Source organism: Protopterus annectens, chromosome 7.part1 (genome assembly GCF_019279795.1).
Source record: "Protopterus annectens isolate FY-2018-M chromosome 7.part1, PAN1.0, whole genome shotgun sequence".
Lineage (NCBI taxonomy): Eukaryota > Metazoa > Chordata > Ceratodontiformes > Protopteridae > Protopterus > Protopterus annectens.
In genome coordinates, this window is record NC_056740.1 from 134,059,736 (window position 1) to 134,078,414 (window position 18,679).

Below are 18,679 nucleotides of genomic sequence, written 5' to 3' on the forward strand. Positions count from 1 at the left end.
TGGGGGCATTAATGCAGTGATTGGCAGAAGATCATGCAAGTGAGATAGGAACACAAAAGAAACATGGAGAAGGAGGAGGTGAGGGAGTTAGAGATTAAAGATGACGGATGAGCAAAACAATAACCCAGCAGATGGAGAAGGTGAGGGAACACTCCTTAAAGGTGGACATTCAGTAAAGTAATATCAAGAATGGTTGTCAAAAGTATTTAATGGTAGGAGTTTTGTTAGGTAGAGGGAAAGAAGAAGACATTTTTGGACCAGATGTTCAAAGGAAGTACACAGGCCTAGGAATTAAAAAGACAGTGCTGAGAGGGAGGCCATAACCCCTCTCTCTGTTCTCTCTTGTGCCTTCACATAGCAGTAGCAGTATACTCCCTGTCAGGATTGCCAGCAGCCAAACCCACTCTACTATACTCCTCCATCTTCCCTACTTCCCACTGCTCTTTGCTACTATTGCTCCCTTCTCCTTCCATCCCATTAGTCCAAGTATTACACTGGTGAGCCTTGGATTCCTGCATAGTCTACTAGTACACACCCCTTCTCCATTCTTTCTGGGCTTAGGGTTTACCTCACAATTCTCCTTGTGCTAGAAGAAATTCTGACCCTAACTACTCCCTCGTCCATTCCTTTAGCCCACTCCTTACACTCTGTCCAGACTCACTCCACCTCACCTTCTATTACTTACACTTCACTCTTATTGCTTCTCTGATAGTCTCTCGCTCATCTTCTGCTGTTGGGCTGAACCCGCTCCGTTCGCCCTGCGGGCTCACTCCACTCCCCTACCCTGCCCCCAAATTCCACCCGCCCCTAGCACCTCTACATTTATCCCTCCAACAATCCACTCCCACTTCCATTCTACTCCAATCACTACTCAGTTCTCTAACAACACCTTCCCTCCTTTCCCGCCAAAACTAGCTTTATTTGTCCTCCTCATTCTAATCTAATTAACCAATCGTACTCCATTCCCTCTACTAGACCACACCCTCTATAGCTAATACCACTCTCCTTTCACATCTAACAAATCATACACTCTCTCTATATAACACTATCTCCCTTATACCAACATCAATATTCTATCACTGTGCTACTATTACTTTTCACAACATGCTCTCTAAATACTCCTCCATCTTCCCTTCACTATTACTTCTCCTCTCCTTATCTTACTTACACCATCTCTCCCAACCTACTATTTGCTTCAACTCCCACTCCTTTCATATAACTAACCACCACAATTCACCTCCACTGCAATCATACTCTCCCATTTCCTCCTATCTTTATCACTCAGACAACCTACTTCTTTTTCGATTCAAACTTATCCCCCATCACACAATCTCAATTCCTATAGGCACTAGCAAATCCCTACACTTCACAACAAACCCCAATCTCACAACCCTGCTGTCTATTAACCTAAACTATTACATACAACACCTGATCAGTACTCTCTTATCAGGTGACATCCATCCCAACCCAGGCCCTGCCATGTCAACCAGCACAACTAAATCCTTACTATTCACCTCATTAAACTCACAAAGTATCGTTAACAAAGTCCCCAACCTTCATGCTTGGCTTACACACAACAAACCTGACATCTTGACTATTTCTGAGACCTGGTTAAAACTACATATTAAGGACTCTGAAGTAGTTCCCCCAAACTACTCCATCATAAGAAAAGACAGACCTCTCAAAAAAGGCGGTGGAGTAGCCCTTATATATTCCTCCTCCCTACTAGTTTCCCCCTACAATAAACCTATCCCACACTTCAACAACGCTGAACTTCTCCTTACTATATTACAAATCAATAACCACAAACAAATATGTATAGCCTCCCTCTATATCCCTCCAGGTGACAATATCTCTACACTCGAACTTATCCTATCTTGGCTATCCAGTAACATTAGCAATGAAACCATAATCCTTGGAGACGTAAACATTAACTGGACCCTTATCCAAGCTCCTTCAAACAACACTAATATCAACCTCTACCATTTCTCACAACTGATAAACGTGCCTACTCACCCAGCCAAAAAACCCTCTAATGGGAGTATACTGGACTGGATCCTAGTCTCCCACCCCCATTACTTTACCAAAAGTGGCATCCTTTCCGACCCACTAGGTGACCACTTACCCACCTTTACCCACCTTTACCCACCGACTTCCAACTATCCTTCAACGGACCCACAACATCATTACTATCCGCAACCAAAAAAACTTCAACCCAATAACCTTTTCAAACTCACTAAATGCTATAAATTGGACATGTCTGAAAACATTACCTCTAGACAACGCAGTCTCATTCTTTAACTCTACATTCTTAAAATTACTAGACTCACAAGCTCCCCTACGGACTAAGAGAATAAAAACCAAATCAGCCCCCTGGCTATCTAAAACTACTCTATCATTCATGAGACAAAGAGACAAAGTATGGGCACGCTACCAAAAACATAAGACAACCCCACTCCTCAACGAATACAAACTGCTCCGCAATAAAGCTAAGAAACTTATCTCTTTCGATCGACAAAACTATTTCTTTACACTCCAAAACAAAAACAACCCTCAAAAATTCTGGAAAGGAATCTCCACTCTCCTCCACCCCAGCAAACCAGATACTCCCACCCCAGATCCAAATGCTCCAGAACTAGACTTAGCCACCCAATTTAATTCCTTCTTTATTGACTCTATTTCAAAACTAACCTCTTCATTCTCCACCTCCTCCCCATCTTCTAATACCCCATCACTCATCCCCACAATCCCTCGATCAACTCCCGACTTCCAATCCACTAATACCTCTTCCACACAAATTCTACCCTCACCCATACCACCCCAAAATTCAACACCACACAAATGCACTATCTTCACTTTAAATCCCATCCCTACTACTACTATTAAGAAACTCCTCCAGAAACTGAAACCATGTACCAATGCTCCTGATAATATCCCTTCTTACTTTCTTAATATAGCTGCCGAAAGTCTGGCCTACCCAATTAGCATCCTGATTAACCGCTCCCTACTAGAAGGCACTGTTCCCCAAATTTGGAAACAAGCCTTTATTATACCATTACACAAAGGAGGTAACAATAATACCACAACCAATTTCAGACCCATAGCCATCCTGTCCCCCATTTCAAAGATCCTTGAAAAATGTGTGCAAATCCAACTCCTCCCTCATCTCCTAGACAACAACCTTATAACCCCCACACAGCATGGCTTCAGATCTAATCACAGCACCATGACTGCCATTCTCTCTTTCCTGGAAATAGTAAATAAAGCCCGAGACTCTGGACAAATTGTTTCCACCTTACTCCTCGATCTTTCCAAAGCCTTCGATACTATCTCCCACAACCTGCTCCTAACTAAGCTCTCAAAACACTACCTATCCTCCTCCTCTCTGAACTGGTTCTCCAGCTAGCTCTCCAACAGAAAACAAGCTGTAAAATGGAAAAAAGCAACTTCCTCCTTCCTAAACACCCCTACCGGAGTCCCACAAGGCTCCATATTGGGCCCTCTTCTCTTTAACATCTTTATCAATGACTTCCACAAATCTATCCCCTTCTCCAGCATTATCCAATATGCTGATGATTCTACTATCATCTGCTCTGCCTCTTCTATCTCCACCCTACAAAAACTCACTCAAGACGCCTTCTCTGCCACAGAGCAATGGATGCTATGTAATCATCTAGCTCTCAATGCCACCAAGACCAAATTAATGTTATTTACTCCCTCCAAACTCCCTCCCCCCAACATAAACTCACTCTTAGTTACCAATCAAAACAACTCTCCCCTTGAAATAGTGTCAGAGACCAAACTTCTTGGGGTCCTTATTGACAACCAACTCAAATTTAATTCCCACCTACAAAAGAACATCAAAAACACATCAAAAACTTGGCATGCTATATAGACAAAATGCCTACCTCACACCTACCACTAAAATCACCCTAGCTACTTCCTTCCTCATTCCCTCCCTCCTCTATGGTGCCCCACTACTTACTAATCTTCAGTGCTCCTTAAAAAAACAGCTCACCTCTTGTTATAACAAAATTGCTAGATTCGCTACCACCCATAAGTCTTCCACTCACCACTGTCTCTCCCTCCATAAACTAAAATGGTTAGAACTTCCCAACTATCTTGCTTATACTCAACTAAATCTAGCCCACAAGCTTATTCTAAACCCCTCTAACTGTCCCTCCCTCTCCTCTGCCTTTAAAATGCGCCATCCAAATAGAGCTCTAAGGTCTAATAATCAAAATCTACTAGAGGTTCACAAACCAAATCATCCCCCCAGGCAAAAACCTCCTTTCCTTCAGCCTTGCTCGCCTCTGGAACTCCCTACCACCAAACATCCGCACTACTTCCAACCACTCTGCCTTCAAGAAGTCACTTTTCTTACACCTAGCATCTCAATGGGAATGCTCTTGTACCCACCCCACATAACCAACTCTACCTTCCCTGTACTAGCACTCTACTCTAATTATCTACTATGTCTGTTCATTAAAATGCATTTATGTTTTTTGCTTTTATTCCCTCATTGCCTGTACCAAGATTGTCACTGTCAAATGTTAATTACATTTATGTTTTGTTTTTGTTCTTTTATAGTATGTACCTTTATATTTACTGTAATGTACATTTTTCTTTTTGGAGCTCATGCTCCCTCATTGCATGTGCCTATATATTTACTGTAATGTACATTTATTTTTCTTTTTGGAGCTTTTCTCCCCAGGACTCCATTGAAAACGGGTTCTTCAATGGCCCAATGGACTATCCTGGTAAACCAACTGCAATAAATAAATAAATAAATAAATATCAAACACTCCCCCAAAATTCTAGAACAAGGGGTCTAAACCTGCTACAGATCAATAAAAAAGTTGAGAGACAGATTTATTATCCAGCATAATCCTCACCTCTGGAATAGATTCCTTCTGCAGATGTTATACACTATCCTCCTTCAAACAAGACCTGGATAACTGAATGGATATTCATAAATTCACCCTGGGTTTGACTGGCCTAGCCCTCCTGGGGCGATATACAGCCTAGGGAGGGAAATGGCAAGGTATAATTGGTCACAAGACTCAATAACCTTGAACTTCACATGATTCCTGTAAAGGATTATAAAATTAAACTCATCTTACATAAATTCTACACACATCTGTACAATGTAGCCACGGAGGTCTTGGGGGGGGGGTGGTCTTTGGTAGGGGATCCACTGAAGGGAAGTAGACTAACAAACACAAACATGAGGAGGAAAGATAGAGTTATACACAAGGAAGAGATACAAGGGGCAGTACATTCCATAAAGATTATAAGGTGCATTGCCCACCCACATAGTTTCCACTTTGAGGTCCATAAGTGTGAGTGGTGTGTGTGTGTGTGTGTGTGTGTGTGTGTGTGTGTGTGTGTGTGTGTGTGTGTGTGTGTCTGTGTGATAGGTTTGTGGGTGCCAGTGTTCAGACCACTGAAGAAAGCCCCAAAACGTGGATCAAAGGCCGATTATCTTATCAAGGTATCCAAATTTTACTTGATCCGATTTAAATTACCTTGTGTGGCAACTTGTTCCATCCAGTGGGAATAAATTGTTATGTAGGCTATTCTTGTTATTTGTTGTTCATTGGAATTTGAAGCATAATATTTTTATGTCTGCGTGTTTTTGCATACTATTTCTTCTTCTTCTTTCGGCTCTTCCCGGTTAGGGGTCGCCACAGCAGATCACCTCTCCGCTCATGATTGGCAGTGGAGTTTTACAGTGTTGAGTTGACAGCCCGGCACCCAACCTTCAACAGAAGGCACACACTCACGCCTACGGCCAATTTAAAGTGTCCAATCCACCTACTAATTGCTAAATTTAGTGATGCTCTTAATAGCTTGTCATTGGAAGCTTTGTATGCTGGTATAAATCTACCTCTGAAATGCCTGTATTGTAAGGTGAAGAGATTCAAACACTTTCTCCTGTCCATATATTTCCCTAATTGACTGTACATTTCTGGTAAGCTTCCATTGGATAGATTCTAAGGTTACTTAATGTCCAATATTACAACCACAGAAAATAATGCTATATTATGTCATATGTCTGATATGTTTTTATAAGACAACCAAGCTTCTTTTTTAGCTCTTGCAGTAATTAAGTTGTTTTAGGGCTTTACTGCATACAGAACTCAGAAGTTTATCAAAGCAATATTTACGTCATAATAATGCCTAAATGAAGGTGTTTGAAAGAATGACTTGCATTTTTTTGAACTAAATTATAGTCCAGTATAACTTGACCAGTCTATGACTTCTTCAATATAACAAATAATTTACCTAAATCATATTCTTTGGTTAATACAAACCCAGTTTCACAATCATTAACATGTTTGCTGTCCCAGAATTTGTTACTAGTAGCCATATGGGCAAATATTTGACTGAATAAAATAGGTCCCAGGACCAAACTCTGTGAAACTACCAAACTTACAGATAAAATACAAGACTTCACCCCTTGAATGACAGTAGACTGCGGTCACCCTGTAAGCCAGTTGTCAATCCATCTGACTAAATAAGGATTCCCTTTATTGGAGATTAGAACATGAATGATCACTCCATCTGAAAGGGTATAAAGTATAAAATACCAGGGAAAGAAAGTGTCAGAAACAATGCATTGTATTAGAAGTAGGTGCTAGTTAGGCTTTTCTAAACAGGAAGTCCAGGCCATGTTAGCTGCTCTTCTTGCTTACATGAGATCACAATCAGGCAGACACAAATTCCTTCAATCACCCTTGACTGTAATACCAAAACCGTCACTACAGCTACTACCTTCTCTTCAAAATAAGAAAGGAGAAGATTGAAAACTATAACAAAAACGTGCAATAAGGGTTCTACCTGACATAAACGAAACCCCAAAACACCGACAACGCAATCACCGAAACCACATAACCGACAGTACAAAAACACGAAACTCCACATGCCCGACAACGAAATAACCGACGGTACACAAACACGAAACCTCATACACTGCACACACCACAATCACAACAATCAACAAACAAAACACATTCCCTGCCCAAAAACCACATACACAACACAAGCACACCAAAATCCCTACAAACCCACACTAAACCTCACATACACAACTACCTACAACCCTAACCCAAACCCTAACCCTAAGGTCCGTCACTACCGCACACTTACCTGGCCCGCTCCCTAACCCTAACTCACTTATCCGCTCCCTAACCCAAACACAATCACTACCGCACACTTACCTGACCCGCTCCCTAACCCTAACTCACTTATCCCGCCCCTAACCCAAACACAATCACTACCGCACACTTACCTGACCCGCTCCCTAACCCTAACTCACTTATCCCGCCCCTAACCCAAACACAATCACTACCGCACACTTACCTGACCCGCTCCCAACCCTAACTCACTTAACCCACCCCTATCCCCACAGACCGTCAATATCCACACTTACCTTACTCGCACCCTAACGTCCGTCACTACCGCATACTTACACAGCCTTTTCCCATGTTGGCATCCTCGGCGTCGGTGCTTTCATCCGTCGGGTCAGTCTTCTGAACTGTCAATCTTCTGCGGCTCACGATTTCCATGTCGATGTTCCGGCGTGTCGACTAGCTGAGGTAGAACCGCAATAAGATCTGTATAACTCAGCTGTCCACAGGACATCAAAGCTAGATGGAAGGAGTACTTTCAACAGCTTCTGAACAAAGATGCTGTACTGCCCCTACACAGACTATGACAAATCTGAAAGAACAGGCTACCTTAGAGGAAGTAGGCACAGCACATAAAGTCAACAGCAAGCTCAGACTAGATCACAGTGGATATGATCGTGACTCTCGGTGAGACCTAAATCTAGACATCCTCAAAGACAACCCTGTACAATCGCAGCCAGTGTCTTGTAATGAGAGTGTGGTCAGCTTCTAATCTAATTACCAATCTGTATTTTGCCTGGAAAAGTGCTTCCTGACAATACTATGTCAATAATGGGGGGAGTGGTGTGAAAGGCACCATTGGATTTGGAAACAGATACTGGCAGAGGCTGGAGACAGGGAGTTTGAAGAGGTCATAAAATTCAAGTTACAACTCTATGAGTGAGAAACTGTGCAATAAAAAATAAACATTTATGAACTGCATTTAATACAAAAGTGGTCTCTGCAGAGCTATACTTTAAAATTGTTTGCTTACATTTATTTTATTATAAAGACTCAACATGCAAATTACATCAGGGTTAGAAAGGGTTAAATGATTTTTCAAGCTAAATATAAACAGGAGTGAAATCTGGAAGCAGCTGAGATGGTTAATATAACCACCAAGTTTAATGGCATTCTGCTCAGTTCTCAGTACAGGTTTTCTTACAACTCTGGCTGAAAATGGATCAAAATTTAAAACATCAAACTGAATACCTGAAGTAGGAACAACTCTCTCTTCTTGGCGATGTAGTCATGTAAGCTTTCCTTTTCTGTTCTTCGATCTAAAAAAAATTATTGATTCTATGAGATAATCAAACAAAAGACAGCACAGGGTGTGCTCACTTGATCTGATTCAAATATGTGTCTCCATAAGTCCTTATCTGGGTTCAGTGAATTATTTATAGTGAACAGTACAACAAATAAAAAAAATCAGTTCTGAAAAAAAATAATTAAGGTTATATTTTATGAAGATCTAACAGCATGATTTAGATGTTCATGAATATTTATTGCATGTTAATACACGCACACAACAACTTTGTTTTTGTGATCCTTATGTAGAAACCATGGCTGCCTTCCACTGAACAAAGATCTTTACACATATGTGACTCAGATGACATGCATTTATTCTTCCTTGTTGTCATCATTAATGACTGATATGATGTACAATTACTTTTGTTTTGCTAAACAGCTTTAATACATCATAAAATAAAACATATACAAGAACACTATTATATTGTCAAAGAAAAATAAAGAAAACATCACAGCTATTCTTCTTTTACTGACAGCTTGTTTTTTTGTGTTTTGTTTTATTTTTTTATGAGAAGCAAGAAATGTATGTGAGCAGAGAGCTTGAGCCAGAGTTCAAAGCACAGTATTATCAAAGGATTCATGTGTCCTACAGCAGAAAAATGAAATGAAAATGAAAATGAAATAAAATGACCTATTTTATGTTTAACATATGTTTATTCAATGCATTATCATCCCTTTTATATCAACCATCTTTCCTACATTCTGAAATCATATTTCTAAACACTCGAGTAGTCCTGCTGGCATACAAAGCTAAGCAAGAACATACCATTAAATAAGTCACTCCTTCCAGTCTGTGTGATCCTACTGCAGATCTAATAAATCTTAGAGGTGTTAAATTAAGTGAATTCGGCATTTTTAATAACCTATTTACAGAAGGAGCAATATCTAGATTGCATACATTTAATCTTGGTGGCATCTATCGTAATGACTTCATTCTCCCTAACAAGCAATTTCTTAAAATCTCCCAAGAACTGTGCAATAGATTTTGCCCTTGCATATGTTATTTTACATTGATCAGGAATCACCTCCGAAGAATATTGGTCAATTTTCAAACTGTGTCACTTCCTGTTTAAAACACCTCTAACGTGCCTGGCATTAAACCAAAAAGTGGTAACAAATGAAAACTGATATGTGTTATCCTGTTCCTTATTTCTATCTTGTAATGTTAATTATTTATCTATATCCATCTGATTCATTAATTCATGAGCTTTGGTAATGTCAGTACATCTAATACCTGCAGACAGAAAATCTGTAACTCAGTTTTGTTGGGAAACTAAAATAATCTTGATATTCTTAACAAATTCCCTTTATTGTCACAAGTTATGATTTTGGAATATTACATATCATAAGTCCTAGATGACAGTGTTGCCTGTAAAAGGGACTTTTTATTGAAGGGCTTCTTATATAACTTGGTTTGTAATGCACCTCCAACTATTTAACCAATGATACATCTAAAAAGGAAATCTCAGCTGAAAATCTATTTATTGTAAGTTCAAATCCTTATTTGTTCATTAGCCCATATGACAAAATCAATTAATTCATCTGTCTGTTCTTCAAACCAACCAGCAGTCATGCAGGAATCATATGCACACATTCATCACATGTAGAAACAAATTATCAGTATTATCACAGATTCACATTTCCTCCACATACACCATATGGAAATCCGCATAAATGGGGACAAACCGTTCCGACATAACTGAACCATTATCTTGCAGAAGACACTGACTTCTGTAATAAGAAACATTTTTTTTAGTTAAAACGTGTTCTGTGGTAATAATAAAAAAATGTGCTAAATCCTGGTTTGTACAGTTGTGCATGATTTAGCCAAAACTCTAAAGCATCAAGACCACACCAGTGAGGTATGCATGTGTATTAGGATTTAACATCCAGTGCACATGTGCACCACTCAGCTTATAACTGTATCTCATGGATACACTGCAGTAAATAAGTAGCATCCTGTAGTCTGGATCTCGGTACAAGTAGCAAAAGCTTTAACGAAAAGGTCAAGAAAGCTGACATAGGTTCTGTTAACTCATTCACTCCAATGGAGCTCAGGAAGTTTGCACTGTAACTTCTAATGGGCAGTGCCTAAGCCTTTTGATAGAGTCAAATTATGTCCTCATATTTCAAACAAATATTCGTATCTTTGGAATGGGCGACCGCAGTGGTGCAGCAGTTAGCACTGCCATCTCACAGCAAGAGGTTCTCTGGTTCAATCCTCGGCTGGGGTACCTTCTGTACGGAGTCTGCATGTCTTCCCTGTGGTCACGTAGGTTTTCTCCGGGTGCTTTGGTTTCCTTCCACATCCCAAAGGCATGCTGTAGGTGGATTGGATGCTCCAAATTCGCCCTAGCCATGAGTATGTGCATATGTGTGCCTTCTGTGGAAGGTTGGGCACCAGGCTGGCAACTCAACACCGTAAAACTTCACTGCCAATCATGAGCAAACAGGTGACACGCTGTGGTGACCCCTAACCGGGAAAAGCAGAAAGAAGAAGAAGTTTTGTATCTCTGGAACCATAGGGGTTATGAAAGAAGTATAAATGGGAATCCCTTCACCACAAACTATTTTACAGTGGTAGTATGCTCAAACTATTTTACAGTGGTAGTATGCTTTAGGTTCTAGGTCTTAAGCCAAATTTTATAAGTCACAGTAAACACAGTAACTATTATGTTTGTAATATTATGTAAACAACTTACAATATCTCAGCAACCACTTAAATTACACACATACTGTCAGCAGCATTTTATTCATCTAGCTAAGAGCTTTCCTATGAGGCTGAGGAGTTCTGTCTGTGTTACTTGGTTGTTGAGATAGTTAGAAAAATGTAAATATTATATCTATATAAATTAATACTATAAAAGCAACAGTTAATATATGTTTACCTGTACTAAACAGAGGTCAAAATATGAATACAATCGAGTTTGCCATTGTGTGAGCTTTAAGATAAAATCTTTTAAAACCTTGTACATAGTATTGTTTTGGAATTATTGATGCAAATATGAACAATCAATATTTGATGCCTAGAGACGTCAGTAGGAGTTAACTACAGATGCACCTGGAGGAGTCACTTAGATACTATTGGTCTAACAGGATAGGCATGTTGTTTTTATGGATATTGGGAAGCATATAGGAATATAGATATTTTGTATTTTTCAGTATCAAATTTTTTTGCCATTTTATTATCAATTATACCTTCCTCAAAGGCCTGATTTAGAACAAATGTATTTCCTTTTTAAAACTGTCAATGGGATCACATACAATTCTCTGGTAATATCTGACATCATTCAGTTGTTTTCACGCTTCTTCATGACCCATATCCTATATTACTACACTCCTATCTTTATCTGCTTTTGAAACCACTACGTCTTTATTATTTTTTGAGGAAATAAGTCCAGATCTTTCACCTCTAGTAAAGTTCTCTCTCTCTTTTTTTATATAATCCAGAACTGCGCAAATCCTAAAATATAATCTTCTCAAACACTGCTACATTCCTTTTATATAGGGGCTGAAAAATCTATTTTTTTTACATAAAATACATTCCTATCAACAATTGCATGTTTAGAAGCAAAAAATAAAATTAGTGTCCAAACTGAATTTTCTACAGAATGTGATTACATCGTTAACACACTGAAATTGTGCAGCATATATGGAATTTACTTTTAACTTATTTAATCTTCTTTAGGCAAAATACTGTACACTAAATAATTGCAATCGGTTATTTAAGCTTGGCCATTACTGTCTAAAACAGGTACAAAATTTCCTTTTGTTTTCCTGGGTTTACTGCTTCAACTTCTATGAGATTTACTGAAAGGAATACTAATATATTTACAGATGAAGAATCCTCTGCAACACAGATTTTGAAATGGGCTCCTCACCACAGAATAGAAGAATTAATGCTGATTTAAACATGAACACCCCTTTGTGGAGACAATTCCTGGATGACTGTTGATTGGTTTGGAGGTCAGACATAGATGAATAAAGTTATTTTGTTAAATATTTGAATAAAAACAATTGAAGAATTTAATTTACAAGAGATTTCTTTTTAGATGTAACCTTGGTTAAAAAGATTGATGGAGCATTACAAACTAGGGTATATATGGAACACTTCAGTAAAAATTCCCTGTTACAGGAAACCAGCTGTCATCTAGTGGATATGATACATAATATACCAAAACCACAATTTATACAAATGAAGAGAATATGTTCAGAAGATCAGGACTGCATTAGCTTCTCAACAGGAATGAGTCACAGATTTCTATTTAGGTGTTTTAGATGGACTGACATCAAAAAAGTTTGGGAATCAATTGAGCAGATGAACAGAGTTGAATTATTACATTACAAAGATAAAAATAAGGAACTGGAGAGTGCATATACATTTTATTTTCACATCTTTTTGGTTTAATGCTATGTTTATTAGAAGTTATTTTTAAATAGGATCTGGCAAATTTTGAAAACTGACAATCTTCTGAGGAGCTTTCTGATCAATGTGAAATATCATATAAAAAGAAAAAAACTGTTGTGCACTTCTTGGGAAATTAAAAAACACTTTAGGGAGAATTACATCATTACAATAGATGGCATCAAGATTAAAGGTCGCATGCCATGTACATATTGATCCTTCTGTGAACTAGTTATTATAGTACTGAATTTACTTCAGTTAACACTTCAAAAGATTTATCAGATCCACGGCTGGATCACACATAGACTAGAAGGAGTGATATATTTAGTGGTATGTTCTTGCTCAGCTTTTTATGTTGGCAGCTCTACTCGTATGTTTAAACAGGAGATTTCACAACATTTCAGTGATATCTGATGTAACAGTGACAGTAATGCATGGTAGAAACATGTTAAAACATAAAACAGCTCACTTTATGTTTTTGAGTATAGACCGGGTAATTAATAAACAAAGAAGATGGAAGTCTTTTCTATCCAGTAAAGAACCAAAGTGGATTGCATATTTAGGGGTGTTGAATAATGCAAGGCTCCATGACTGTTTACTGTACATTATACAGTAATGGCTCATTGTCATTCAAAAAATGAGCATGCCAAGTGAACAGCCCAACCACCATGTCCACTGTAAATCAAGCATATACTGACCTGCTGCACAGGTTAAAACAGGACTGCTCAGGGCTAAGAATACAGCTTCTATGGGACCTGACAATATCCCTGGCTGTGTTCTACAAGAACTACAGAGTGAACTGGCACCTCACCTGTGTGCCCTGTTCAGTCAAAGCCTCACCTCAGGCTTTGTCCCTACCAAATGGCGCACTGCTACAGTCATCCCTCTCCACAAAGAAGGAGCGGTTACCAACTCTGGAAACTATTGCCCCATTAGCCTGATGCATCTGATATACAAAACTATGAAACACATCATCATGGACCTAATAAACAAGGATATAGTGAATCTCCAAACTCTGAATGCTACACAGTTTGGCTTTGTGAAAGGTAGATCATGCCTGCTCAACTTGGTCGACTTCTTTGAGTCAGTCACCAGAGCTGTGGATGAAGGCAAGGTGGTTCATACAGCCTACCTTGATCTGGCCAAGGCCTTTGATACCATTCCCCACTCAGGAATCATACAAAAACTCACGAAGCTAGGCATCAACCCCTACATCACTACGTGGGTTGCAAACTGGCTCACAGATAGAACCCACAGTGTGAAAGTAGCTGGCTCCAAGTCAGAATGTTGACTAGTCACGAGTGGAGTCTCATAGGGTTTGGTCCTGGGTTCTCTCCTATTTGGTATCTACTTCTCTTTAAGTCCAGGCCAACACAAAGGGACTTTGGCTGGCAAAGTTTGCAGATGATTGCAAGTTGGGAGCTATTATTAACTCCCCAAGTGATGTCGACATCCTACAGAACAGCTTCACTAAAACGAACGACTGGTGTCAGAACCATGGCCTTAAGCTCAATGTCAAAAAATGTGTCATCATCCCCTTTGGGAAAAACCCAGTTCCCATGAATTACCACATTGATGGTAGTCCACTGAATGCAGAAGGCGTTATAAGAGATCTGGGAACATAGGTTGACAGCGACCTCTCTTTTGATCACCACATTGCCACTGTGGTCAGAAAGTCCTTCTATGTGGCACATCTCATTACTAGGGGTTTTGCATGCAGGAAGAAAGAGGTCATTGTCTCCCTCTACTCTTCCCTCATTAGGCCAGTCATCGAGTACAATGCTCCATTTGGCATGTACCTCACTAGACACCTGCAACAACTGGAGAGGCTGCAAAAGTACCTCACAAAGAGGATCCTAGGCCTTAAATATGTGTGCTATATGGACAGACTCAAAAAACTCCAACTATTCTCTGTCTCATATCGCCTTCTTAAAAGTGATCTCTGCTTGATTTACAAAGCCATGTCTGACCCCAGCTCTGTTAGAAATGCTACATCTAAAGAAATCCCAATCCCTCTGCACCACACGCTCCAGAGACCTCAACCTCATTATCACAATCAACAGAACATACTGGGGGGACAGGTTCATAACCCACAGACTGCCCATGCTATGGAATAGACTTCCCATACATGTCAAGCAGAGCACCTCGCTGACCCTCTTCAAGAGAAATCTTGATGATTGGATGGGAAATACAAAATTCATCCCAGGAATGACTCCAGTTGCTCTACTCAACAGAGGCACTGGGAACTAAGGTCAGGTAGCACGATCCCAGGGTAATCCTATGGCTAGGCTTGTAAAGGCCCTAGGGCCATTAGCCTAGTACACACCTATGAACCTATGAACCAAAAGAAGTAAGTCCGTCCACTGTAGTACTATTCAGCAGTCAGACTATTCTATTGGCATGCACTAAGGACATCATCAACAACCCAATTTTTCCCATTTTCTAAGAGGGGTTGGGGTGTCATATCAACTGCCGCCATCTTTCTGTATTCAATGCCACTCTCCTGCCTTCTTTGACTCTCATGCCTGACTGCCGCAGGTCTTCTCTCACATAATCTATCCACCTCTTTGCTGGACATCCTCATTTCTTCTTGCTTTCTTCCTGTCTGCATTAAATCTTCTTTACCAGGTTGTCTTCTGCTTTTCTGCACATGTGCCCAAACCACCATAATCTCTTCTCTTTGACACTTCCTGCAATTAGAGGTACTTTGGCTTCTGCTCTTATGCCATCATTTCTTCATCTGCCCCACAGTGTGTATTTTACAACCTACCTCAGGCACTTCATCTCCATCACCTCTAGCTTCCTCAACTGCTCTACCTTTACTGCCCAGGTTTCTGTACCATATAGTAGTACTCATTGCACCACTGTTTTGTACACCTTACTTTTCTGCTTCTTTGGCATTCTTTTGTTATATACTACACCTGACACACTGTGTCAGTTGGCTACAAACCCTCTGATTCTAGCTTTGATCTGCTCAACTAAACTTCCTTTCTCCTAAACCACCCATCACAGATACTTAAAACTGTTAATCTGTTCCACTATTTTCTCTTCTATCTCAAGTCTCAGCTTTTTCTGATTTCCACCATTTACTTCCATTGCAACTGCATTATCTGTACTCTGTTTCCCATGTGCTTTCAGTTTTCCCTTCCTTTCATCTATCTATTGTTGAAGTTCTTGCTTAGAGTCTGCCTGTAATGCCACATCATCTGAATACTGCAACTTTGTCAATCTGTCCATTCTGACCTGTTTGCTAACATAGTCCATCACCAGTATGAACAGCAGTGGGCTCACAGCTGAACCCTGACGCATACTCACTCCCACTTGGAATCCTTCTGAGACCGATCACTGTTTGTACTTGTGCCATTGGGTCCTTGTACACAACTTGCACTAATTCTGCCAGTGTTTCTGGGACTTCAAACCACCACAGGAATGCCCAAATCAGTTTTCTTGGGACCTTGTCATATGCTTTCTCCAAGTAAAGGAATGCCCAGTTGGACTCTTTTCTAGCTTTTTCTCAACTATCTGTCTCACTGCAAACATCAGGTCAGTTTGTTACATCCTGATCTAAATCCAAATTGCTCATCTCCAATCTTTCTTTATACTTCTCTGCATATTCATTTATCAATCACCCTCTCCAGAACTTTCATGCAATGTGACATAAATTTGATACCTCTGTACTGCCCACAGTTGTGAATGCCCTCTTTGTTCTTGAATGCTGGTACCAGTATGCTTATTATCCAGTCATCTGGGATACGCCTTTCTCTCCACACTGCTGTGAGTACCCTCAAGAGCCATTTCTCCCCTATCTCACCTAGCATGTTTATCACATCTGCTGTGACCTCAGTAGTGCCTGCTGCTTTCCCTGACTTAATTTTCCTTAGCACTGTTCTTACTACTTCTATGGTAGGCTTCTCCTCTTCATGCATCATAGGCTGTGTCTGGGGTAGTACAGCTTGTCTGGGGTAGTACAGCTTCTCTGGGGTTTTCTTCATTCAGGAACTGCTGAAAGTAGTCTTTCCATCTGCCTTTGCTGTCCTGTGGACCAGTGAGCAGGTTCTTACTAGCATCCTCTATGAAGAGTGCCTTACAATCATCTTTATCTTGCTGTCTTTGCCTTTCAACCTGATATAGGTTCTTTTGGCATCTATTGACTCACTTCCCAGAAGCTGGAAGAGTGCCTCTAATGCATTGTTTTTTGCTATTGCAACTCCTTTCTTAGCTTCTTTGTTATCCAACCAGTATTCCTTCCTGGCCTGGTCCACCTTTTCTATCTCTCACTTTTTTCCTGCACTCATTAATTTTGCTGACTTCCTCAAATTCTGCATTCCACCATACTCTTTCCTTATTTACCTTACTTCCACATATATCCGTTACACATTCTTCTTCAGTTCCACCTATTTCATCTTCTTCTTGAGGTTCTAGAGCCCCGAATAATTCTTTGAACTGTTGTGGTTTCTCTCCATTCAACTTCCGGGTCTTCCGCTTGGTCTCTGTGGACCTTAGAGTCTTCTTTGAACACTTGCAGCTGATTGTGGCAACCAGAGATTTATTTTGTGGGCCAACCGTTTCACTGCAGATGACTTTGTAATTGCTGATTTTACTCCAGTACCCTTTCCTTACTAGGTGGAAGTCTGCCTGAGTTGCATGTTGACCACTATTTTATGTGATCTAGTGAATGTCTCTCTTTCTGAACTATCAATCCATTTGCCAGACAGAAGTCTAGAATGGCCTCCATTCATCCATATCCATTAATCCACAAACCCTTTTCACATTTGTACACATGGTGTTGGGTGTCACTTCAGCAGCAACAATCAACTAGAGCCAGTGTTCACACTGCTGGGTGGCTAGCCCTGCCTCGGTTGTTCTTCCAACCCATATACTCTCCTTTACACTCACACCTGTGGTCAGTTTAAAGTTTTCAGTCCACCTACTGCATGTCTTTAGAATGTTTGAGGAAAATGGAGCACCCAAAAGAAACTCATGTGAACACAGAGAGGACATGCCGACTCTGCACAGAAAGCAGCCCAGATGAGAATCAAACCCGAGTTGTCCCACCCATGTGAACCCAGGCAGCCCTTAGATCCTCTTCTGCCTGCCCTGATATGTGCATTCAAGTCACCCATTGTTAACAGCAATTCATGTTGTCCTGCTTTATCTAGTAGGTCCTGCAACTTCTATCTGAATGCATTCTCTTCCTCACTATCACAACCCAGCTGTGTGGCACAGGCTTAGATTATGATTACTGCCCTATCATTAGGCTGGAGTCTGAGTGTCACTAATTCTGATAACATCCCTAACTGCCTTCTGGAGCCTCTCGCTCACCACAGTTCCTACACCATTTCTAGCCTCTCCTCCTCTAGACTCTGGATCTTAAGCCAACTGGCTTTGCTGCACTGCCCTTCAATCTTGTCTCCTGGATACATAAGATGTCCAGCCTCCTCTTTACCATCATGTTGTCTACTTCCAAGCTCTGTCCTGTCAGTGAACCTACATTGAGTGTAACAATTTTTAGTTCATGTTTAGCAGGCTGATTGGTTTTACATCTAGGTTTCACTCTACAGAGCTATCCAAGGTAACCTCTGGCTCTAGTCAAGATAAATGAATAACCTAAAGCCATTGTTTACACCCGTCAAGTGGCTAATCGTGCTACAGTATGCAGTCTGTGATTTCTGTTCTCCTATCATGAGGATACTGTTGACCACAGCAGTAGATGCCCAAAGTGGTTGGTCTATACAACTCTAGGGCAATATGTAGAGTTTGTGCTACTGCCCACAGCTCCATTCTTTGAGGAGTT

The 18,679-nt window shown here is 40.3% G+C and overlaps 1 protein-coding gene across 1 annotated transcript in view; it reads right to left on the reverse strand.

Moving 5' to 3' along the window:
* The window catches only part of CFAP100 (cilia and flagella associated protein 100), a 375,752-nt gene that overhangs the window by 350,780 nt on the left and 6,293 nt on the right, over positions 1 to 18,679 (reverse strand). The window contains exon 2 of the mRNA XM_044078592.1: positions 8,385 to 8,452. Within this exon, the coding sequence (XP_043934527.1) occupies positions 8,385 to 8,452 (68 nt within the window). The remainder of the gene's footprint in view (positions 1 to 8,384; positions 8,453 to 18,679) is intronic.